A 22415-nucleotide genomic window follows, 5' to 3' on the forward strand; every position below is an offset into this window, starting at 1 on the left:
AATTATAATCAGAAAAAACTGGGGTGTACTTTGTTTATTGCACACTTTAATACAAAGTCACAACAAACAAAACTAAGTAGAAACGTCCTGAGAAAAATATGTTATTTTGTATACCACCTTAAGATAATAAATATGCAGGCCTTTTTAAAACGTTAGTGAATGTCACTAGAGAAGAGTGAATCATCATGGGAGCAGAGGTCATCTGGTGGTGCCCATCGGCTGCCAGCCCCCGTGCTTCATACTGGCGCTGGGCTGACGCCGCAGGAGATCATCACCTTTATCAATGTCTTTGGGTTGATCATAAATGGTTGATATATGAAATTCTTTTTTGGCTTTCTTAGGTGGAAGGAAGGAGCTGAGCTTCTCTCCATGGTACCTACAAAGACAAAAAATAGAAAAAAAATGTACAGGTCTATCACCTCAAACTCTCCACATGTGGAGTAGATTAGCTGATGGAGTATAAAGTGACACTCACCCGAAGCCTCTCTTACAGTTCGGATGTTGTCCTTCACTCTCTAAAGCCTCAAAGATCCCAGGCTGGCTGTTTCCGAGCCCCTCGCCATCCTTCCATCCCTGTTTCTCCATCAAACGCCGACCTACTCCCTAAATCACACAAACAGTTTTAAACGCATGACAACAGAAGGACATTTTGAATAAGATATTGTACTCATCACAGCTCAAGAGCAGTGGAATAAATCTTCCAAACCTTTGTAAACCGCTCAAAGCTTCCGATTTTATGTTGACGTCCAGGAAGCCCGTCCAGCCCCTCCCTCAGCCTCCGCTCAGAGCGCATGCGGACGTAATCTCTGGCATCCATGTCACCTCCATCTGAGAGAATACACAAGAGATAAATACAGTGAGTCAACAAATACAGCTGGTGTATTTGATATTATTTAGGCTCCCTATGTGTTTGATAAGCTGTTTTCTGTAACAGACCTTTTTTTGTGTCATATCATTTACTTCCATCATTTTAATCATCACTACAAAATCTTATTGTCCACAGTAACTGTCTAATCTTATTTGTGTTCAGATTTTAGAAAAGTTGGCAAAATGGTACTGGTGAAACTAATAAAGGCTGAGAAGACTATGAGACTGAATGTCGAAGACTATAACACGTGAATGTCACTTTCAAGGTGAACAAAACATGAGAGAGAGTTTTCTTAATATAGACAGATGATGTCGCTCTGTACATAAACAACATGATTTTACCTTGGTCATAATAAACGCTCATGTCCACGTCCCAATCATCTGCTGTCTGCTCGTCGAAATCTGTCCAAAATCACATTCAAGCATTACGGGTTAATACAGAGAATTACTAACACATGAATTATGCATGAAGACATTTTTCATCTATTCTCTCTTTAAATCGGAATTTGGAAATAACATTATATATCTCTGCTTCTCTTCATTTTAAGTTGAGTTGAGATTAAATTGACAGTTCTATTTATCATCTGTTTCTTCCTCTTTTAATCTTGGTCTGAAGTTTTAGCACACCTCCTTCCTCCTCGTGCCAGAACTGAGCGTCTGTGTAGAAGACGAGTCCAGATCCTCCCTTCTCCCACTTCAGCTCAATCTTCTCCTCAAACAATCTCTCTTTCGTGCGCTCCTGGCTGGTGACATCCTCATAAAGAGCCTCGTGTCTCTCCCACTCCTCACAGCGGTCGTCGTCCTGAAAATAACACAAACTGTCACTACTGCAGCACTTCATATCGTAGTTATTATAGTTTTGATTTTTGTTTTATTCATATTTTAAATTGAAAGTTTGGGCAATTTTGGTGTATGCTTTTGTCATTTTATAAATGTCTTTGTTTTTTATGTTGCTATATAAGATTAATTCATTTTTAGTTTAAGTTTAATTTCCGTTTATTATGATCATTTTTGTGCTTTAAGGTTACTTATGTTTATTTTTGAGGCAGCATTTCAATTTTTCATTTAGTTCACGTTTACCAATAATTTTTAGGTCAATATTTAGTTGATTTCAATGAACAGAAACCTTCTCAATATTTTAATCGTAGTGAACTAAAATAATCCTTTTTTTTCATATGCAACAATCTGTTGATTTCATGCATTTCAAAACAGCCGCATAGGATGTGCCCAAAGAGTTTAGACTAAACTCACATCATCAGGGCCTGACAGCTCCTCATCATCACCCTCCGCCTCCTCTGACTCTTGATTGACAGGTGGAGGAGAAACGCGATGAAAGGTTCTGCGTGGGTCAACACCTTTAGGCCCTCTGATTTCAACCCCATCCGCTGTGAACACGCTCTCCTCCGTAGATGTCACGACGGCGGTGTTGTAATATTGGTAAGGCACGTTGCCGTAGCGTCGATTGGAGCCCGTCTTCGGGAAGACGAGCCCGAGTTTGCGAATGAGTCGCGGCGGGAGGCGGCAGGACTGGATGAGCGCGAGGAAGATGCAGACCGGAGTCCCGACGTTCCCAGCGGGCATGAGAGACGGTGGATTGAGCTCCGGGAGGTCCTTGAGGTCCTGTGCGGTGAACTGCTGTGACTGGGCGATGTGACGCCTCATCTCAACCTTCGTCTTGTAAGGGAATAAATTTGGCTCTGTAACAGAAAATAAAGCCGGTTTCCGTTACGAACACGATCAGGGACCATGAAAACGTGTGTTTGTTCCCACCCAACACACTACCAGTAAAGACCAATGTAGTTTCTGATAAAACCAATTAAATTCCAGTTATAACCATTAAATCCAGCAGAATGTATAAGACTGTGTTTGTTTTGGACAAAATACATGAAGTCACTGACGGGGCTTTTATTCTACCAGAGTAACGTTAACTTAACGCCAAACAGTGTTGTTTTTCTAGTGTCCTCACCCGTCTGATCTGATACTCGGACTCTCCTGATCAGACACCTTCTGCTCAACCAGTTACCAGCAGAGTCGATCCACTGGTTACCAGAATACATCTTCACGAATCTGTCTGATGCCTCTGAACGAACCGACACCACACAACAACACGAGCCCTCGCCACCGGAAGCATCAGTCCTCTCACTGGAACCAGCGTCTGTCGTCTTAAATCCCCCCGTCTGGACTCGAACCTCCGGGCGGTGACGGTAATGGAAGCAATGGAAGCCTTTGCTCTCAATAAACTGACTAAAGTAGTTCCGCAAATCCGCGGATCGTAACCCGACAGGAATGTTGTTTACAACGAAATACACCGCGGCCTCCGACTCCGCCATGTTTGTGTGCGAAGCCGGATAGACGATGACGCTCTACAACACACTTTCAGAATAAAAGTCACATGGCTTGCATTTTTGACCGCAAGATATTGAATAAAAACAAAATACGTTTCTTTTTGTAAAAATTTAAATGTGATTTTTAAGTCATTCTCTGTGAAAAAGCCACTGTCCCCAATTTAATATCATATTCATGTGACCTGGTATTTACACTTACAAGAGCACAAAAACATGAACTATTTCTGACCATCAAAGCATTTTCCTTAACTTAAGATGGTCAAACTTATTTAACAGTAAGTTGTAATATGAACTCTTTCAGAGAGAAGTGCAAATAACAACTCTTGGAGAAACAAAGGTTGTAAAAAATCTACCTTTTAATAAAATATATTTTCAAAATCATTTCTGTCGTTGTGAAAAAAAAACAATTAAGACTACAGACCTGTTTAAACTATGTATAATATCTATCCACAGATAAAGTGATATTGCTGACACTGTCAAGAGTAAAAGAATGCATAGAATAGGTGCGAATATTGCTTTCTTTAAGAAATGATGGAAATTGCGATTTTTGGTTTCTATTTATATTTCAAGCATTTAAAGGTTTTAGGCCTCAGTTGTTTTTAATGGTAGAAAAAAACAGTTTAACCTAAAACGAAAAATGTCCTATTTCTCGTTCTCCCTTTTCAGTTCCTGTTTCTCATGCAATAAAAGAGGTGGATGGAGATAACTCTTCATGCACTCTATTCAAACTCTTCTGAAGCCATGCAATGGCTTTGTGTTAGCCTGATATTAAAGTCGTTCCCTTCTCAAATATAATTTGTATTATTGGTTCCATTAAAGCATCCAAATAATCCTGCAGAGATATTTCATCTGTGATTGTGGTCCACAGTTAACATGATGTTCACATCTCTTCTGAATCCAGCGTGACGTTGAGTCTGAAGCTCACGGGGATGTGATCGGTCAAACCGGCCAACTGTGTCACGTATGTAAACTCTTCCACCTCCTGAATGACAACAGAGAGAAAAGCTTTTCAGTAGGGAACCTCTCATAGTTTCTATCTAACAAAACCTGTCGTGACATTATGTTTAAACTGAAGTGAAAGAGAGAAAGGAAACGCACTGTAGTACAGTGACTGGAGACAGAAGTCTCTCGATACAGAAGGTAATCGATCCGACGGCCCACCCAGGGTTGACCAGTTTCAGGGTAATCCAGAGGAACACCTCTGAGAGGAACTGGTGGAGATATAAAATGTTTGCGGTGTTCTTCATTTTCCAGAGTTCTACAAACAAAACAAAAATCTGTTTCAGTTTCACTTGCTTCTTCAGAACACGTGGAAACAAGGCAGATGTGAAATCTTTCGGCTACCTCTGCAGGTTCTCCAGGGTCGCCACGTCCTCATGATAGAGCGTGGGCTGTTCCAACAGCGTGCCTGCACATAAAAACAGATCAGCTGACAAATACAAACACATCCCACAAGTTGTTGTTTTCACCGCATTCAAATATTAAATTTAAACATGCAAATCAAGTGTAACGGCACCTATGACCCAGGGTTTCTCTTGACCCGCTCCAGCTCTACACGGATCTCTGTATTCTTCAAACACACCGTGTGATTGTTCCAGCCGGTCATCTTAAAAAACACAACACAAAAACACACGGTCTTACAGCTAGACAACAATAGATATTTCTTCTTGTTCAATATTTACTTCAGTATTTTTGTGTTTACTCTAAAATGATTTTAAAGGATGATTTTTGCAGCCACTGTTGCCAAGTTGATGCAAAATGTTTCAAAAGGCATTGAAAGCAATGAACAATAAAAAGACAGCTTAAAATAATCAAAGGCTTCATATTAAGTAAAGCAAATAAATATTTTGAATCCTTTTCATTGTAACAATACATAGATCCACACTTTTAGTTTTATTTGCAATAACATGCACTGATCAAAACTAGTTGAATGAACAATAACAGTGTTAAAATGTTCAATTTCACTTCGCCTGTAAAATCAAGGAAAACAAATATTGTAAATGTTGTTTGAAAACATACCAGGGGAGCAGTTGTCAAAGTTGAAGTCCCCACAAAGCACATCAAACATCACCATTTCATTGTCTTGTTTGGTCATCGTTTGGAACTCACGAATCCATTTAGTCGACATGTTGAGCTGCTCGAAGCGTATCTCTCCATCTCCTAAATCAACGTTTGAAGACGTGGAGCATAAATGTCCAGCTTTACATACCATAAACTGTTAAATCTGAAGGTTTTAGCTTATAAACGGTCTATTTTTACATGATATAGGGGTTTAGTGTAGAAAAATAAGAGGACTTGCCTTCAGGTGCATGCAGGTGAGTGCAGTTGATATACCCGACCATTCTCTTCTCACCCTTCTGTAACCCGATGTCCACCTTATAAAAGAACGACTTGTTTTAGCCTCAATATTCACTGATTTTATCTTTCTGATAATAACACAAACAAATTCATGTGATTTAAATACATTTACAATTCCATTAGGTGCACAATATTGAAGAACAATACAATATGTGTAATGTTCAGCATAAGTCTATAAAATGTATCAAATCATTTTTATTTGATTTGGAATTTGATTAAAAATTGCAGTTTAGTTTTGTTATTTTACATAAAATAAATATTTATATATTTTAAAAGAAATGTGCAGCATTTGAGAAATAATAACAGGGCAGTTGTTCATTACTAATTTGTCTCCACTTAATTTGTTAAAATAAATTGTACCGTGAGATCAGTATGGTGAATCGCATTGTGAGCTGAGCGAATCGTTACATCCCTAATTAGAATATTCTTTGAATGATATAACGAACACGTTTCATATTCTTTTATGGAAAAGAGAGCATCATTACAATGTGTAAAATCAATCTGACAATATAACAGCAAACGGTTGCGATAAAAGTTACGTATTTCAATAAACACATTTGTAATATTTAAATATATTGTGTGAAAAAAGAATGATAATGAGTCCAAATGTCAATATAAAACAATGATTGAACACCTTAACACACAGCAGGCCTTTAGCGGCGAGAGCGTCTTCTCCACATCCGTTGGGAAAGCAGCGAAACTGAGCCTCCGTCACTGGATAGCGACTGGCCAGGAACAAACCGCTGTTAAAAAACTTAAAAGACGAGCAAGTTCCTACAGGATGGCAAGCGTACACGCCGACATCGTAGATCACGTGACCATAGAGCGGTCCGAGAGCCCGCATGAGCTTCTGAGCAGCCCTCTTATCAAACACCTCCTGAAGGCAAACCACATCCACGGAGGAGGGAAACAGAGAGGAGACGTCACTGTCCTTCAACAGCGTCCGTATGGCTCGAGGAGGATGAGCGTGCTGGATGGAGTTCTGGTTGCACCCATCATTGGGTATGGAAGGCTGCGGTTGCTGCTTTAGGCCTCCGGGGTCATCCGACGATGTCACAGACACCACGACTCCTTCGGGTTCCAACCCCTCCGTCTGACCAACGGCGACAGACTCCACGGCTCCGTACGAGCTCGCGGCGCCCTGAGGGAGCAGACTGTTGGAGGGGGTGAGGGTGCTACAGCTGCTGGGAGAATCCACAAAGATACGGATATGAGGCCGCGTCACGCCCTGGACGATAATGTGCCCGATGACCGCCGCGCGCCGCTGAGTTTGTCCGAGGTTGTTGAAGCGCGCTATGCCGTCGGGCAGCAGGCACAGGTTGGCCGTCACAAATCCAAAGCTGAGTTTACCCGTCTCTTCCCACCTGGCATTGCGGTTCTCCATGGCGATGGTTGGCACGTGCTGGCGGTACGAGAAAGGCCTGCGTGCTGCCTGGAGCGGCGCCCATAGCACAAAGCCCAGGAGCGCGAACGGTGTGGAGATGACAAACAGGACGAGGTAAAAGACGGAGCCGAAGACCACTTTAAGAGGGTGGAGGTAGCATTCGGCCTCGCGCCGCAGCCGGCGCTCTAGACTGGTGCTCATGCAGCCGGCGATGAGACGGTCCAGAAACCAGAAACATGGAAAGATCAGACCCCATCCTACAGCATGCAGACCCTTCACGAAGGCATTGGGGAAAGGGGACTCTCTCAGAGACATGACACCAGCCGTCTTCTCATCTCAGATCTCCAACAGATCCACATGAAACCTGCAGCGGACAAACATCAAATCAAAACCTGTTGACACACGCAATGGCTTTTTATTTATGTGATGTTGGCACATTTGTGACCGGTTTCACACTCGTCGTTTACTGAGAGTATACTTCAAAGTGTCCATAAAGTCGAAAATACGCTTTCAGAACTAGTAATTGATTTGCACTACAAACAAAAAACATGAGAATGTAAACTAGTACTCGTGTGCTCCTACTTTACTACTATTACATTTAAAGTATACTTATAATCTAAAAAGTGAGCCAATCTAGTGTCAAGTAGAGCTGACACTAGATTCATTAATATTACCCAGAAAGCACAGGTACATCTGTAAGATGTCTGTTAAAGATCAGGAGCATCTGATAAACGTCTTAGAAAGAAAACAGACGTCTTCTAGATGTTTATATCAGACCTGTTGCAGATGTATTGCATGCAGATGTAATGTAAGTGTGCTGTCAGGGAACATTCGGAATCATAAACATCTAATAGACGTCTTCTAGATGTTTATATGACATCTGACACATTTCAAAGACGTATTGCAGATGATCAAACAATCAAAGAATGGGTCTTGCCGATGTAAATCTCCAAGACATCTCCAAGATGTATGTGTGCTATCAGGGTAGTATACCAACTACTTAAAGTATACTGAAACATATGCTGTAGCTTTAATTAAGCACACATAATAAAATAAAAGTGAAGTATACTTGTTTTCTGAAGGGGCAGCTGACAGAACAAACACGCATGAGAGACAACATCAATGCAAATCTGACGCAGAATTAATTTACATGTGACAAACACATGTCCAGATCTCACACACTGCTGTGTCTCTGATAATGTTGATCTAGTTTATACTTCTGTGAGAGGTTCCTTACATGTATGAAGCCTGTTTAACAGGAGAAACATGTTCTCTTAACCTGTCTGTCATTTCCTTTCACATAGACATCCACCCATACTTCAAACAGACGATTCCTTCATCTTACCTGTCTGGGTTTCGAACAACCCAATTGACTTCCATTGTGTAAACACAAACCACTGAGACATTTCTCAAAATATCTTATTTCGGTGTTCCACTAAAGAAAGCCTTACGGAGAAGTAAACGATATTCAGGGTGAACTGTCTCTTTAAGAATCAAAGTCAGTGATGTTTTCTCAATGCAAATATTGAGATTAGAGTCATTTACAGACACAGATGACGGGAGCAGACGGAAAGATTGATTCAGACCTCACCATCTGTTTCCCGTACATGAGATCAGACCAGAACAGACACACAAAGCAGGTCCGATGCACGAACACACGTTGTCATTAACGCATTAATCGGTTTTGAAATGTTATGTTACCGGTAGAAACACTGACCGGATACACAACACGAATTCCACACGTGTGCTGACGTCATCCATGCATCCGCGGCACAAAGATGACGATTTTAATTATTGCAGTTATTATAAATATTCACCTCCGAGCTACAAAACAGCAGTTTTTGCGTCTGACTAAACCCTGCGCGATCCCGGTCATCTACAGCCACGTGTCACCGGTGAACAGATCCCGTTTAGCAGCAGGGCGTATGAACTTTACCTGTGTGTGTGTGTCAGCTCTTACCTGTTTAAATGATGACGTGTGTGATGTGATCGCAGTGTTTGCTCTGAACATGTGCAGGTGTCATTTGTCTTCTGTATCGCGGCTCGTCCACGCGTTTGGTTCAGTGAAAACCGCGCATTGTGTTGTTTTGTCCTCAGTTGCTGCTCGTGTCCCTCCAGCGGTTGCACGAGCACGCGTACAGTATAGAGTCATGCGCGCTCCCGTTCACTGTAAGCCCATCGCGTCATGATCTCAGACTTCCTGGTTGTTTGGGGTTAAACATCACATCGTGAGATAATGATGAGATAATGCTGTTACATTTGACAAGAAAGAGGTTTATTCTTTTCTAACTAAAAATAAATAAGCATTTAGTGCTTTGGAACTACTTGTGTACTCAAGGTTTCCCAGGCATATGCTTAAAAGTACACTTTAAGAAGTGGGTCAATATAGTCTCACAATATCTTTTTTTAATAAAAAGTAATATACCGCTAGTGCTTACTACAAAAAGTAAGCTTAAAATATACTTGAATTCGGCATACTTGATCAAATTAAGTTATGCTTATAAAGTATTAAGGATAATGTATTTATGGTAATATCCCAGAAATAATTAAATGATTTTTAGCTCAAATATGTCTTTTTGTAATCGTATTCTTTGCCTTATATTTTAAATGATATTATCAGCAAAATATTTAAAGTAAAAATCTTTGCTGGAAATTTTTCTCAAGAAATAAAGCGTTCAGACAGCAGTCTGATTCAAACAATATGCTTTTCATCCTATAATTCACAGATCCCTAAATATCTACACACTGTATCTACATCAACAATGTTTTGCTCACAGCAGTAAGTGAATGATCACGACAGAAAGACACGACTGTACTGGCTGTGTGCAGATGAACTGGTTTAACTAGAGGAAATGATTTATCCGCTTTAAGATATTTACATTTAGTCATTTGGCAGACGCTTTTATCCAAAGCGACTTACAGTGCACTTATTACAGGGACAATCCCCCTTGAGCAACCTAAATTTTTCTCCGTAAAATAAAAAGTAAAATACCTGCTGACATTGAAAGAGCACCGTTCCATAAACTTTTTCCAGGCTCAAGTGGGAATTATCGAATTTCTGGGAGCAGGTGAAGGCAGCATATCCCATTCATCTCATCATGTCAGTTTCTCTACCTCCATCCACAAGCGAGCGTCACTTTCATCACTCATTGTACAAACCAAATTATTTCACTCTTATCTTTGAGAAAAAAATCTTTAATCCGAAATGATGCATATTGTACTATAACACCATAAAGAAATAAAAATGTATAAAAACAACATATCACGGATCTGTAATATAGAATGTGCTACAAAAATAATGAAAAGGCTCATGATCATACAAAATCAAATCACAATCATTAAAAATGCTAAATTATAATTTGATTAACAATCATCTTTGCACAACTGCAGGTAATAGATGCGTCGGAGAAAAACACTGTAAAAAAACTAAGAAACAAAATAAAATCCTGCATGTTACCAATTCTTGCAAAAGTATCAGAAACAGTATGTTCTAATTCAAGAAAGCATGCAAATGAGCAACGAGAGAATAAAAACACTTAACTGTTAAAGTGTGAACACTAATGTGTATTGTAATGTGTATAAGTCCCTTCTGATAAAAGCATCTGCCAAATACATAAATGTAAATGAAGTGTGTAATAAAACATCTACAGTAGAGGCCTAAGTGATGTTCAATATGAAACATAGACGTCTTCACCCTTTCTTCAAATATATTATTGTATGTGTGTTGTGAAGTTGGGTTAACTCTCAGTATAAACGGAAGCTCAGCTTTGATAAGAGGTTAAGAAGGTTTGGCAAGACAGAACAGACATCAGGAGAATCACTGCTGGAATTAAAAACAAGAGAAAATCAACAAAATATTATTCATAATAAAACTCCTGAATTTTAGTAAAAGTAAAAAAATAGGAATTTTGTATTTTCAAATGAAACCCAGGTTTCCCAGTACACTGTGATGTTTTGGCTCATTTCCAGACCAATCCCTCATATTTGAATGCTTTAATTGAACCAAAGGGAACATTGAAAGCATATATTGCACAAATAATCCCTCTAAACTTTTCCTTTGGCCACTACAGTACACACAGGGACTGACCGTTGACACAATCCCGCTAAATTCACAAAAACACAAAGAATGACTTGGGTTTCATCTGGACAAGCCTCAGCTCCTATTATGCTATTTTAACTGCGAACTATTCCCGCAATCCGCAGAATGTATAAAAAGATGTAGATGATGTCCAGATAGAGGCTGAGTGTTGCGAAGATGTATTCCTCAGGATTCAGAGACACTTTCTTATTCCCAAGAAGCAGCTGTGTGTCCACAGCCAAGAACTGAAATGAAAACGGGACGTTAATTCACTGACGTTCTATTAAACTTCTCTTCAAATCAAAAACACCACGCTGAGACTCACGCAGGTGAAGAGCAGAGCGCCCAGAGCCGAGTAGATCAGATCCATAATCCTGCTGTAAAGGAAGATGCAGAGGATACCAAAGAAGAAGAGCACGGTGCAGCACACGCAGAGCACGCCGTAACAGGAAGTGAAGTCAAAGCGGGTCTGTGATTGGATGAGACGGGATATTTATTAAAAACCTCATAACTTTAAGTAAAACTTCAGAGGAGCGAAGAAGATATTTTGAGAAACGTGTTCATACAGTGGAAGTCAATGGGGTTCAGTGATGTTTGACTATCGACGTTCTTCAAAATATCTTCTTTTGCGCTCTGAAGAAGTCACACAGATTGAATTCAAACAGGCAACACTGACCTGAAGAGAGAAGACCATCACTGTACAGCAAACCAACCCTGTGATGCCGACAGCCATGATGACAATGTCTGTATCATAGAAGCTGGATATCACACCTATCATGTAGCTCATGGCCAGAGTCAAAACGGTCTGAAATAAAGGAAATGGTTAGAACAGGGTGCCTCCGCTCCGACTCCATGAATAAAATGTGTATCGAGCATTTCATCAGATTCACCAAAGCAATGAGATTCCACGGATGTTTTCTGCGAAACTGACTGCAGCACGAGAGGATGAAGTACGGCACAAGAAAGACCACATAACCGACCCAGTACGTCCAGTTGTTCAACTGCACGAAGAGTTTGACATGTCGCTCGAACGTGAAGATGGCCACCACGCCACAGGTAACGAACAGCTGCAGACTCAATACTGCAAACACCTGCGACACCAACACCCGCTGGCTCAAATACACAGCAACATGCAGCACACACAGACATGACAACATCTCACATCTGATTTTAATCATAATTTCAAAATAAGAGGCTTTCTGAGGATGCTGGCCTTCAATGACCTTTACATTTTTTAGTTGCAGTCGTGTAAACATCATTTGGTCAATTTTTCAGAGTCAGATCAATTTCATTATATTTGTGTTGTGTGACTGATCCGAGTCTCCATTTCTAATCCAAGTGTTGCGTTAAAGAAACAAACACTGTCACGTGACGGGGTCATTTTATAGTAAACCATTTGCTGTCTGCGATGAATTACCTTTCGAATAAAAAGCCTGCGGACGGTTTTGTCGTCCAGTCCGGAGAAGGCGAATTGCTCCACGTCATAGTCTGGAGGCGGGTCCATCTGCACGGGCTCGATCACTAGAGATTCATTGACAAACACACCAGTCGTTCATTCACTTGAGATTTGATCATCGTCACACACCTCAGGCTTTGATTTCTCACCATATGAAACAGGCGTGTGAGGAGCCGCCAGAGGATACTGTGTTTGTGGACATCCAGGATCGCTCTGGCCATACGTGGGGTTCCCAAAAGCAGTAGGTGGAGGATACGGAGGTGCGGAGATCGGTACCCCAGCATCATAAGCGGGGGGCATCACAAACCCTATGGGCGGAGTCTGATCCGTGCGGATGTCATCTGCTGCTGGGTTCTCGAAGCGAGTGTAACCACTTCTGTTCTGTGCCATTACTCGATCTCAACTCTGTAAAATAAATAGTCAAATGGTTTTAATTAGCTGAAGTTTGTCCCAGAATAAAGAGAGATAAATGAGACTGCAAGAGTATGAAGGTGTAACATGAATCTAGATTGGACCTGATGAGAATTGTTGAGTTGATATTGAGATCTTCAATAATATTGACATTTGATCGCAGCTCAGTTTGACACGTTGTTGACATCTCTTCTCAAACTCTTATGACACACCATTTATTTATTCATTTTTGCCATTTTTTGCCTTTATTTATAGTACAGTAACAATGAGAGGACAGGAAACGACGTGGGTGAGAAGGGGGGTGGGATCGGGAAGGAACCACGTGCCATGCTTGAACTCGGGTCGTGGGGAGCGCAACAGCACCATATGTCTAAGCACTAACCACAAGTCTATCGGCTCCGATGACACACACACATTTTTTGTTAGATTTCGGACCAGGGGCATCGCTAGACCCCTCTAACTGGGGCACGTGTCCCCGTATAAATCTGCTGTGCCACAGTATACATTTCAAGTTTGAATAATTTTGTTTATTTATCAGTGTAATCGTTTAAATTGATAATTGCGGCAAAAATGGATCATATGCAACGCAGTAGCCTAGTTAATGCAGTCACACATTTTAACCGCTCCAAAAACATTTGTTCTTTAAAGATAATTATGTTATTTATATTAGTGGGACTCATAAAACGACTGGTTTCTTGAAATATTGTAATTGTAAATTCTTGAAATGATGTAATTATTAATTGTTATCATTGTGTAATAAATGCAGATGAGCAGGAAAAAAGATCTCTCAGCTTTCATTATTTCCATACAGTGCATGCAAACATGTTAATAAAGTTTGTTCAGTATGTGGTAGACAGTGTTGACTGTTACCCTTCCCCTTAAAAGTAAAGTAAGGGATTACTCTTAACTGTCATTTAATTACAGTTTCTTCTGATATCAATGAACTAAATACTGTGTAATGTGTACAAAAGTAGAATTCAAAGTCTAACTTTAAAATGCATGCATTAACATACCTTTCTCACATTTGTTATACTTTAGACGGTTTATAAGAGTACTTTATGTAGTTTCATGTTTTATTTGAACGAATTAAGAGTTGTTTGTGTGTATCCTTGACTCGCTGAACTAATCAAGGTTGATATAGAGTATAGTAAAGTAATTAGTAGTTTTGGAGACTCATTTGTACAGTAATCTAATAACACTATTCAACATGTTATTAGTAACTAGTAATGAATTACTTTTTCAAAATAACGTAACCAACACTGGTGGTAGATACTTAAATCTTTACTTTCGCTTGTATTGATAAACTGTAGGAATCGTGGTGTACGCAGATGTGGTTTGTTTAGTGCATTGTGTCGCAAGTGATAGAAGAAGTAAAGTGGAGGCGGACATGTGAGGAGAAATATCAGAGACACACATTCAGCAAAACGTTTCCCTTTGCTCTCCGTTGATGCCTGTAAGAAATTACTAATATTAAAGAGAATTTGTCATTTTTTGTGAACTCAAAAGAAGTAGCCTGTCCCTGGCCACGTGCTTTAAACGCGAATTACGCGAGGAAAATGCAATATGCATGAAGTTTCACACTTTTAACTACACATAACCTTCAAAGTCATCTAAGTCATTAAGCCATCACAATGCATTTCAATATTTCGTAGATTTCTTCTTCACTCTACTGTACAGAATAAAACCCAGTTTGACAGAACAATAGTCAATAACACACATGCGATACTCTTTGTTGTCATCTGTCAGTTCGTATTTAATCTGACATGTTGTCGTTGCGCACAGAGTCTTGAGATTTATCAGAGCTGTTAACTCACCGACCGTCTGTAGAAAGATTCTCAGGAAAGAATTTGATGATTCTTTCAACTCAGTTTCAGTTTCATGTAAATCTGTTTTTGTGAACAAGCGTCACTTCCGGCACCTGCAGGCCGCACACTGTCACTGCACCCAATCACTCCTCATATAACAAATGGTGCATTTAAATAAATTGTAATAATGTAAAAATAATCTATCTATATATATCTGGGTAAAATAGAATAATGTTTATTGAAGAGGGAAAAATATTTTCGATTTACATTTTAATGTCACATCCAACAGGTGTCAGTGTTTTCTCAAGTTCATTCTCAATGTATTGTGTTTTATTTGTGTTTGTAGTTCATGTTTATTTTTGCGTATTCTTTGTCCTGATTCTATTCAACAAAAGCACAGATAAACTTTAAAACACCTCTTTTCTTCTATGAAATCATTTGTCATCTAAACATAAAATACATTTTTCCTGTTTTAATTCAGATGAAGATTTACTGAAACACATACAAATCACATAAAGTGTGATGCTACGAGCACAGACATTTGTGACAACCTTCCTTTGTACAACAAACAAAACACAAATGACACAAATGATATCAATTTAAAACACACAATGACTACAATACCAGAAAAAGACCATTGGAAGACACAAACACACAACAAATTGTGCTAAACCATATTAATAACCTTTTTATAACACTGAAAATGGCAACGAGAGAAAAAATAATTTTAGAGCAATAATTACTAGAAGCTAAAATAAAAATAATGAATCTTGAAAAATATGAAATATTCCCAAATCTTTTAAAGTTTCACATTTAGTATCTCCATACAAAGATTAAGTCGAAGTACAGAACAAATGTACTTAAACTCTTTCATCAGTATAAATCGAGTATAGTTAAGTGTCATAATATCTGAGAAGTACATTAAAATTAGACTGAAAGTATGTTGTTTTATTTGATAAGAAGTTGACTTATAGCAGACTTGAACAAACTTCTTTTCTTTAAGGGTCAGAGGTTGTATTTCATATCAAAAGGCACTCAGTGTCATTCTAACTGTTGAGTCATGTATTTGTATTCTTTGACAGACGCACCGGTGATCCTGCGTGACTCCTCCTGCGAGTGGGACGGGTCTCTGCTGTCATGCGTGTGTGTGGTGGACTCAAACCCTCGTCCGGCCGTCACCTGGAGTGTGAACAGCAGTCACCTGCCCGACAGCTACAACCTTTCTTATTCATATTCCAACTTCATATTGACCTCGACTCTCAGAGGGATGTCTGACCCCGGGCTGCCCGTGGAATGTTACGTCATCAACTCTCTGGGCAACGACTCCCGGCTCCTGTTTGAGTCTCCGAACGGTCAGCAGAAATCAGTCCATGTTTCTTTAACAATCACGTTTACATTGACAGAGGTGATGTTCTCATCCTCCCGGTGTTGTGTGACAGGTGGTGTGTTATGGACTCTGATAGCGTCAGCAGCATGTGTTGTTGTGTTTCTTCTCCTGTGTCTTCTGATGTTCTTCTGCTGTTTCAGGACAAACAGACCGTAAGCTTCTTCTCACTCATGCTTTGACTGTTCAAAGTGTCAATGACGTCTGAGCTTTATTCTCACGTCGCAGGACATACAGACCTCCTGCCATCCATCCGGAGAATCTGGCGATCTATCGGGAGCGCACGCCGCTCTACGTCAACTGCAGTGACGTCACCAACATCTACACCAACGGCAGTTATCAGCTCATCTATCAGAACGACACGCCCATCTTCATACGGACTAAACAGGTAGAAACACTTTCAAAGAGTCCCATCAAAGATTCCAAACGACGCAGAGTGAATCATTGATGTCAAACTGTTTCAGACACATAAGAGACGAAGACGAGCAGTGAGACGACAGCGAGCACAGAAAGAGATTGTGATGACGGCAGATTCAGACACGGCCGTCTATGTGGAGGTCATCTGACTTCACATGAACAAATGCACACGTGACAGAATTAAACCTCTGAACACGTTTCATTCTTATCATGATGTCGGTGTTATTTCTGTCTATCAATGTCTCTATAAAGAGTCAAATGTGAGGACAACTCTTCTTAAAATGATCAGATTATATATCGCTGGACATGTGCACATTTTACTACAGTATTCTCCATCATGGAGATCAAATCCCATTTAAACCTTTTCAAGAGATGGACGACCATCAGACGTCTCTTTCACTTCATCTGAAGACATCAGTACTTCATGAAGAGAAACTCTATCACAGATATCATTATATCACTATCATTAGAATGATGAAAGACGTTCATGTTTTGAGAGTGTTTTTAAGGTGGAGTATTTATTCAGTGACAGTAATCAGCAGGCGAGATGATTAGTCCTCATCTGCTTTACCTCCTGTGTTAGCCGCAGTGATGCGTTGTCGCCCTTCCACCACGGCGAGGTACAGGTAGGACTTTGGAAGGGGAGGGAGGTAAGGTTTAAAATATATAAATTGTGGTATAAAATTAGGGATGCACGATAAATTATCTGCCATATCGGTCACGGCGATAATAACATTTAGGCCGATATTTTATAGCCGATAAATCATAAATAATTTCCTCTGGTTAAACCACTTCAGCTGCACGCTGCTCACAGTTAAAATACAGTACAGTATAAAACTGTTTCTGTTTTTCCTGTTTGCTCCTGTAAAGCTGTGTTTGGAACAATGCCCATTGTGAAGAGCGCTATATAAATAAACTTGAATTGAATTGAAACTTGAAAACTATGAAGATTAAAGTATAAAAATATGAAAATTATGGTTTAAAAATATGAAGATTAAGGTATAAAAATATGAAAATATTATAAAAGCTGTCATGATGGGCTAGACTGGTTAGACCAGGGCTGATGTACTACCTTCCACATTCTACCGAAGAGAGCTCTGTCCCTTTTTCTCATCTTTTTTTATTTTTTCTTCTCCCCCACAACATCTGCTTCAGACTGAGATGAGGAAGTGGGGTCCTCAGTGATTACATCCGGGAGGTAAGATGCGCAGCTCTGCAAACGCTTTCTTTCGGTCTGTAAAAAAAAGAGAGAATGGATTTAGGACACATGGTGTTATTGTAAAATATTAATATATGAGTTGGGGCTGCGATGGCCCATCAGATGACACTTCAATTCTCTCATGATTCATGAATGCATGATTGTGTTGATCACAGTGTGAGACGGCACTGAACTGTCATTCGTTCATTCAATTTCTTTCCTTACCTCATGAGGAGACATTCCTAAGTCCTCATTTTCGTCCTCCGATGATGAATCATATTTAACAGGAAGAGTCTCTTCCACTGACTTGGGATCAATCGAGTTGATCTGTAAGCTGCAGATCGCTGTGTTTTTATTGTCTTCACACAAAGATGATGTGCAGAAATCAGACACAACTGGAAGAGTTTCCATCCGTATGCCATCTGTGAGGTCTTCTCTGTTGTCCTCTTTCTGTCTCTTCTCAGCTCGCTGAAACACTTTGGAACGGAAGAACTCCAGTTTCTAAAATCAGAAGGTAAGAAAATGGTTTTAGAACACATGATGTTCCTGAATTTTTTCCAAATAGATAGATCGGTGTCAGGTGCTATTCTGTCATTTCTTTTTAGAAGAAAGAACTCCCTCCTTACATCATTAAAAGAAATCAAGAAATCAATGCCAGAAGAGTGGATCTGTGAGCCGCAGGGATCTTGGGTCTTGCCGCTGATCCCGGTGCCTTTATCTTGTACAGCTACAAAACTTTCTTGTTTTCCGTCATCTGTAAGCCCGTCCTCACTGTCGACCCAAGACAACGATAACTCAGACACAACTGGAAGAGTTTCCAGTCATATGTCATCGATGATGTCATCAAGACGGTTCTAATACCTCATCCATATCTCTACAGCAAGGTCAGTTTCGGTCAATGATGACGTCTGAGCTTCCGTCTGTTCAAAATAAAAACAGAAGGTGAGAGAATGATAATAGGACACATGATGTTATTCTGGTGTCAGATCTAGACATCGGGTGCGGTGGCGGAGGACAGACAGAATTCATTTGTAAATGACTGTGGTGTATTGGTTGTGTATTGTTCTTTGTTAATTTACATCATTGAAGACATCCTTCAGTCTAAAGGATTTTTAGTAGTAAGACAAAAGAGCCTCCAGTAATTAAAGACAACTAAAAACAATATAATTTTTTTTTAATTAAAAAAACTGGACTGAAGCCTGTGTTTTAACTGAACTTTATTTATATAGCGCTTTCACAATTTCCAATGTTACAAAGCAGCTGTACATGACACATATTGACTGTAAGCAAAACAACTAAGTCATATATGTGTAAAAACAAGAAAAAAGTGAAAACACAGAAGACAGACATACCCACAAAGAAACGCTCCACACACACAATATGCACACATATAAATGCATTACACACATCGACGGACACACACGCACGCACAGGTCAAATATTAAACAGACTATACATTTCTATATGTAATATGCATTATGTAAAACTTTCCAATCCAATAATGTAAATGTGCAAATCTTACTGCGCAACTTTCGACGGCCTGATCTTCACTGAGGTCCTCGTAGCAATCATAGAACATGTCAGTCTCGCTCTCTTCAGGGAGGTCCGATTCATCACATGATGACAGCTGATCTACTGCCTATAAAAGATCAAATCAGAATGTGAGAGGATGAAATCAACAACTTTCCTGTAGCTCAGTGGTAAGAGCATTGCTTTAACAACACTGATCCCAGGGGATTGCACATACCTAAGTATAAATGTATAGGATACTGCAATGTAAGTTGCTTTGGATAAAAGAGTCTGCTAAATGTAAATATGAAGATAAATGCTTTTATCTTGTGTGAGATATAGACATTGTTTGCAGTGGCGGAGTACAGACAGAATTCATGTCTATATGACAGGGCTTCTCAATGTTTACATTCAAAGGTCCAAATCTGAATTCTTGTCCACGTCAAAAGTCCAGACTTTAGGAGGGGCTGCTATATGAGTTGTGAAATAATTTTTGTCCTCACATCATAGAAAACCTCCTCCTGTGAATCATTGTCTGAGCAGTCGCTCTCATCTCTGGACACCTCCTGTGTTGGGCTGCCGTCCAAGTCCAAGATGTTGCCCAAGTCCACCGCGATGACTCCTTGATTCGATAAGGGAACGTTCAACTTCGTAAAATATAAAAATAAAAACAGAATATGAGAGAATGATTTTCCAGATGGACATAAGACAAACTCTTGTAAGTCTACAATCAGATACATTTAAATCCTTGTTTCTGTTCTAGACATTAGGTGCTAAATGACTATGATGTGTTGTTCTTTGTGTTTGTGGATTTTCTTCCTCACATCACAGAAGACGTCCTTCAGTGCTTTTGTTCCTGAGGTCTGCGTGGTTTCTGTTCCTCTGCATATGACTGATGCTGTGAGGTCATCTAGTAACCGCACATAAATTTCCACCCCTTTGCCATCAGTCCGATTTAACAAGCGGCCGCTCAACTCCATCTTCATGAATTCTGGACCGTAAGATCCGTCTTGTTCTAGCAGGCGAAAGGCCAACTGTAAAAGGTAAAAACAGAAACAGAATATGAGAGAATGATTTTCCATAAGCACAAAGATAAACTCTCGTGAGGCTGTAACGGTGCACAAAAGACACGATTATGTAAATGCTTTGTGGTCATAAGGTTGTGCTTTTTAATTTACAAAAACACAAAATGGACGTGCTATCATTCAAACACTAGGTCTGACATTTTAAGATTCTTTTTCAAGTGCAATTTAAGGTGGCAAAATCTCAGGGTTCAGGTGAATTCAAAGACATTTCTTTGGGAATAAGGACAAGAAATGATATAAATAAACTAGAAATGTTAGATGGAGACATTTGTAAATGAATGTATTGTGTTGGTCAGAAGTCTGTAGTGAAGTCTGTTTCTTGTAATAATGTTTTTAACTTACTACTAAAGGATTTTCATCCGAGATGTCGTCCAACTGAACGCTGAAGATCTGGATGTTGTAACAGCCGTTAGCAGCAAGCGACTGTCTGAGGTGTTCTTCAGAGCCGTCCTGGAACACATTCATCTCAAAACATCCATTAAGATCATACACAGCAATCTGGAAAAGCTGAGCTGCCATCTGGAAAAGACAAAAGAGTCTCCATTAAATAAAGAAGGTTTTAGGGGAATGATTACACTACACTACAATAAACAATCCATACAACAGAAATACAACCCCTATGAAAATGAAGCATGCTTTTACTGCAAAATTAAAAAGTATATATATATATTAAGATTCAAAAACTGCACTGAAGCCTGTGTTTCCTATATAAAGTGCACATACAATTCTTATGTTTCTTATATTCTTATTTCTAATCTCTATTCAGTTTAATATCAAATCAATTCTTGTTCCACATCATCTTGACAAAAACACACATTTGAGCAGCAGACACACGACGAAGAAATACGTTATAGCGATAAACAAATGAAACATATAAAATACATAGTATATATAGATATGTGGTATTATGGCCAAATGTACACTTTTAACAAAAAACTAAGAGATTAACGACGGATGTACGATGTACTGGTCATTTTCTGTCAGGACATTATAGCATTAATTTCACAGATTGTCCATCAACATTACAACGCAACACAAACTTCAAGATACAGATGAAATATCACTAGACAACATTTCTTCATATTAATCTAATACATAATTCTGTTATTTTTATGGATTTATATCGTAAATTATCGTTACAGACACAGACATTGGGAGTATTGCCACGATGCTTGAATCGACGCTTGTTTACTTGACAAACGCATTTCGATTATAAAATAAATGTTTGTTTCGGGAATATTTAAGTGAATAAATGTGCTGTGTTCTGTGTTTGTACTCACTTTACTAGGACGCGATTCGTTCAGTGTGAAAACTGTTTGGATGCGATATGAAAAGATCATGAACTGCGTTAGAATCAATAAACTGGAGCGTGTGCGCGCGGGTTTATAATCTACAGCCTGAGCGCGTGACGTATAAACTACTATGACGTCATAGAGTAGATCTGATCGCTCACCTGGCCCCTCCCCCACACACTCACCTTTCTAAACACTGTAAATCAAGTATAGTCATTACATCACTTTTTACATCCGTATGGATATTTTTATTTTATTTTGACAATATAGTACAATATATTTGATTAAATCTGAATACTTCTGTAAAAGTGTGCGACCTGTTTTTTTTTTAAATTGACCCAGTTTTCATTTTTTTCATGTTCAGTCAGTCATCAAACTTAAACTATTCAAGTTGGGACTACATAAATGATTTGTGTTGTGTTAAAATAGTGTTGTGCAGATGATCTTCAGTTCCTTGTATGCTTTGTGTTAGACTGCATTAGGAGAATACATTTTAAATCAAGCGTTATTTATAAATACTTCTTAGTACTTAATGTTCATTTATCTTGCAGATTTAGATCAGCTTGTTATCTTTATGAGTTTTGTGGTTGCCATTATTCAGAAAAATATTAAAGAATAAACTTGTAAGATTTGGGCCACATCTGATCGAAACTAACAGTAACAGTGATTACCAAAATCATTATTGATATATGACTATACCAGCAGCATGTGTAACTCTTTAGTCTCAGTAGAATTTCTTATGTTAAAATATCATTATTTTTGCTATCCATAAGTTATCTGTTTTAAAAAAGAGAGGCAGAAGGGATATTGTATTATTTTTTCATTC

General features: G+C 39.2%; 5 protein-coding genes across 8 annotated transcripts; 1 reads left to right on the forward strand and 4 right to left on the reverse strand.

Annotated features, from left to right (window-relative positions):
- Positions 1-2: 2 nt before the first annotated feature.
- Positions 3-3231, reverse strand: gpatch3 (G patch domain containing 3). The gene is made up of 7 exons (XM_056762633.1): positions 2834-3231; positions 2119-2564; positions 1495-1669; positions 1210-1269; positions 707-828; positions 476-603; positions 3-376 (listed from the first exon to the last, which is right to left on the reverse strand). The coding sequence occupies exons 1-7, from the start codon at positions 3195-3197 to the stop codon at positions 199-201; spliced, it is 1473 nt and encodes a 490-aa protein (XP_056618611.1). The 5' UTR covers positions 3198-3231; the 3' UTR covers positions 3-198.
- A 319-nt stretch (positions 3232-3550) lies between these two features.
- Positions 3551-9083, reverse strand: smpd5 (sphingomyelin phosphodiesterase 5). Its single transcript, XM_056762434.1, has 8 exons — positions 8915-9083; positions 6205-7318; positions 5512-5587; positions 5232-5372; positions 4729-4818; positions 4557-4620; positions 4311-4470; positions 3551-4194 (listed from the first exon to the last, which is right to left on the reverse strand). Exons 2-8 carry the CDS (start codon positions 7267-7269, stop codon positions 4093-4095), a joined length of 1698 nt encoding a protein of 565 aa, XP_056618412.1. The 5' UTR covers positions 7270-7318; positions 8915-9083; the 3' UTR covers positions 3551-4092.
- On the forward strand, positions 7597-16677 carry LOC130432870 (myelin-associated glycoprotein-like). Of its 2 annotated transcripts, XM_056762441.1 has the most exons (5): positions 7597-8594; positions 15787-16056; positions 16144-16243; positions 16317-16476; positions 16553-16677. In XM_056762441.1, the coding sequence occupies exons 2-5, from the start codon at positions 15972-15974 to the stop codon at positions 16652-16654; spliced, it is 447 nt and encodes a 148-aa protein (XP_056618419.1). In that variant the 5' UTR covers positions 7597-8594; positions 15787-15971; the 3' UTR covers positions 16655-16677. The 2 variants fall into 2 exon arrangements, with proteins under 2 accessions (XP_056618419.1, XP_056618417.1); XM_056762439.1 differs by lacking the exon at positions 7597-8594 and having other exon boundaries at positions 15080-16056.
- On the reverse strand, positions 10129-14822 carry grinab (glutamate receptor, ionotropic, N-methyl D-aspartate-associated protein 1b (glutamate binding)). The gene is made up of 7 exons (XM_056762438.1): positions 14714-14822; positions 12638-12893; positions 12450-12553; positions 11923-12123; positions 11709-11837; positions 11358-11501; positions 10129-11277 (listed from the first exon to the last, which is right to left on the reverse strand). The coding sequence occupies exons 2-7, from the start codon at positions 12876-12878 to the stop codon at positions 11128-11130; spliced, it is 969 nt and encodes a 322-aa protein (XP_056618416.1). The 5' UTR covers positions 12879-12893; positions 14714-14822; the 3' UTR covers positions 10129-11127.
- Positions 16449-21696, reverse strand: LOC130432867 (uncharacterized). Of its 3 annotated transcripts, none has more exons than XM_056762436.1 (10): positions 21578-21696; positions 20640-20816; positions 20037-20246; positions 19716-19859; positions 19226-19342; positions 18565-18623; positions 18330-18474; positions 17929-18204; positions 17578-17739; positions 16449-16543 (listed from the first exon to the last, which is right to left on the reverse strand). In XM_056762436.1, the coding sequence occupies exons 1-9, from the start codon at positions 21635-21637 to the stop codon at positions 17626-17628; spliced, it is 1302 nt and encodes a 433-aa protein (XP_056618414.1). In that variant the 5' UTR covers positions 21638-21696; the 3' UTR covers positions 16449-16543; positions 17578-17625. The 3 variants fall into 3 exon arrangements, with proteins under 3 accessions (XP_056618414.1, XP_056618413.1, XP_056618415.1); XM_056762435.1 differs by lacking the exon at positions 16449-16543 and adding an exon at positions 17035-17137; XM_056762437.1 differs by lacking the exon at positions 16449-16543 and having other exon boundaries at positions 17461-17739.
- Between the last annotated feature and the right edge of the window lie 719 nt (positions 21697-22415).

Source organism: Triplophysa dalaica, chromosome 12, assembly GCF_015846415.1.
Source record: "Triplophysa dalaica isolate WHDGS20190420 chromosome 12, ASM1584641v1, whole genome shotgun sequence".
Classification (NCBI taxonomy): Eukaryota; Metazoa; Chordata; class Actinopteri; order Cypriniformes; family Nemacheilidae; genus Triplophysa; species Triplophysa dalaica.

Excerpts from the sequence above, each read along its gene's own strand:
- gpatch3 (XM_056762633.1), bottom strand. The coding sequence starts at position 3,197 with ATGGCGGAGTCGGAGGCCGCGGTGTATTTCGTTGTAAACAACATTCCT. Across the intron at positions 1,670-2,118 it reads AGCTGTCAGGCCCTGATGAT|GACGACGACCGCTGTGAGGA; the intron begins GTGAGTTTAGTC and ends TGTTATTTTCAG. Across the intron at positions 1,270-1,494 it reads CTGGCACGAGGAGGAAGGAG|ATTTCGACGAGCAGACAGCA; the intron begins GTGTGCTAAAAC and ends GATTTTGGACAG.
- smpd5 (XM_056762434.1), bottom strand. The coding sequence starts at position 7,269 with ATGTCTCTGAGAGAGTCCCCTTTCCCCAATGCCTTCGTGAAGGGTCTG. Across the intron at positions 5,373-5,511 it reads TCACCTGCATGCACCTGAAG|GAGATGGAGAGATACGCTTC; the intron begins GCAAGTCCTCTT and ends ACGTTGATTTAG. Across the intron at positions 4,471-4,556 it reads ACCCTGGAGAACCTGCAGAG|AACTCTGGAAAATGAAGAAC; the intron begins GTAGCCGAAAGA and ends TTTTGTTTGTAG.
- grinab (XM_056762438.1), bottom strand. The coding sequence starts at position 12,878 with ATGGCACAGAACAGAAGTGGTTACACTCGCTTCGAGAACCCAGCAGCA. Across the intron at positions 12,124-12,449 it reads GCAGGCTTTTTATTCGAAAG|GTGTTTGCAGTATTGAGTCT; the intron begins GTAATTCATCGC and ends TTGGTGTCGCAG. Across the intron at positions 11,278-11,357 it reads GCGCTCTGCTCTTCACCTGC|TTCTTGGCTGTGGACACACA; the intron begins GTGAGTCTCAGC and ends TTTTCATTTCAG.
- LOC130432870 (XM_056762439.1), top strand. The coding sequence starts at position 15,765 with ATGTATTTGTATTCTTTGACAGACGCACCGGTGATCCTGCGTGACTCC. Across the intron at positions 16,244-16,316 it reads TGTTTCAGGACAAACAGACC|GACATACAGACCTCCTGCCA; the intron begins GTAAGCTTCTTC and ends CTCACGTCGCAG. Across the intron at positions 16,477-16,552 it reads TCTTCATACGGACTAAACAG|ACACATAAGAGACGAAGACG; the intron begins GTAGAAACACTT and ends AAACTGTTTCAG.
- LOC130432867 (XM_056762436.1), bottom strand. The coding sequence starts at position 21,637 with ATGATCTTTTCATATCGCATCCAAACAGTTTTCACACTGAACGAATCG. Across the intron at positions 20,247-20,639 it reads CGGATGAAAATCCTTTAGTA|TTGGCCTTTCGCCTGCTAGA; the intron begins GTAAGTTAAAAA and ends TACCTTTTACAG. Across the intron at positions 18,475-18,564 it reads GCTGTAGAGATATGGATGAG|TGAGGACGGGCTTACAGATG; the intron begins GTATTAGAACCG and ends TTGGGTCGACAG.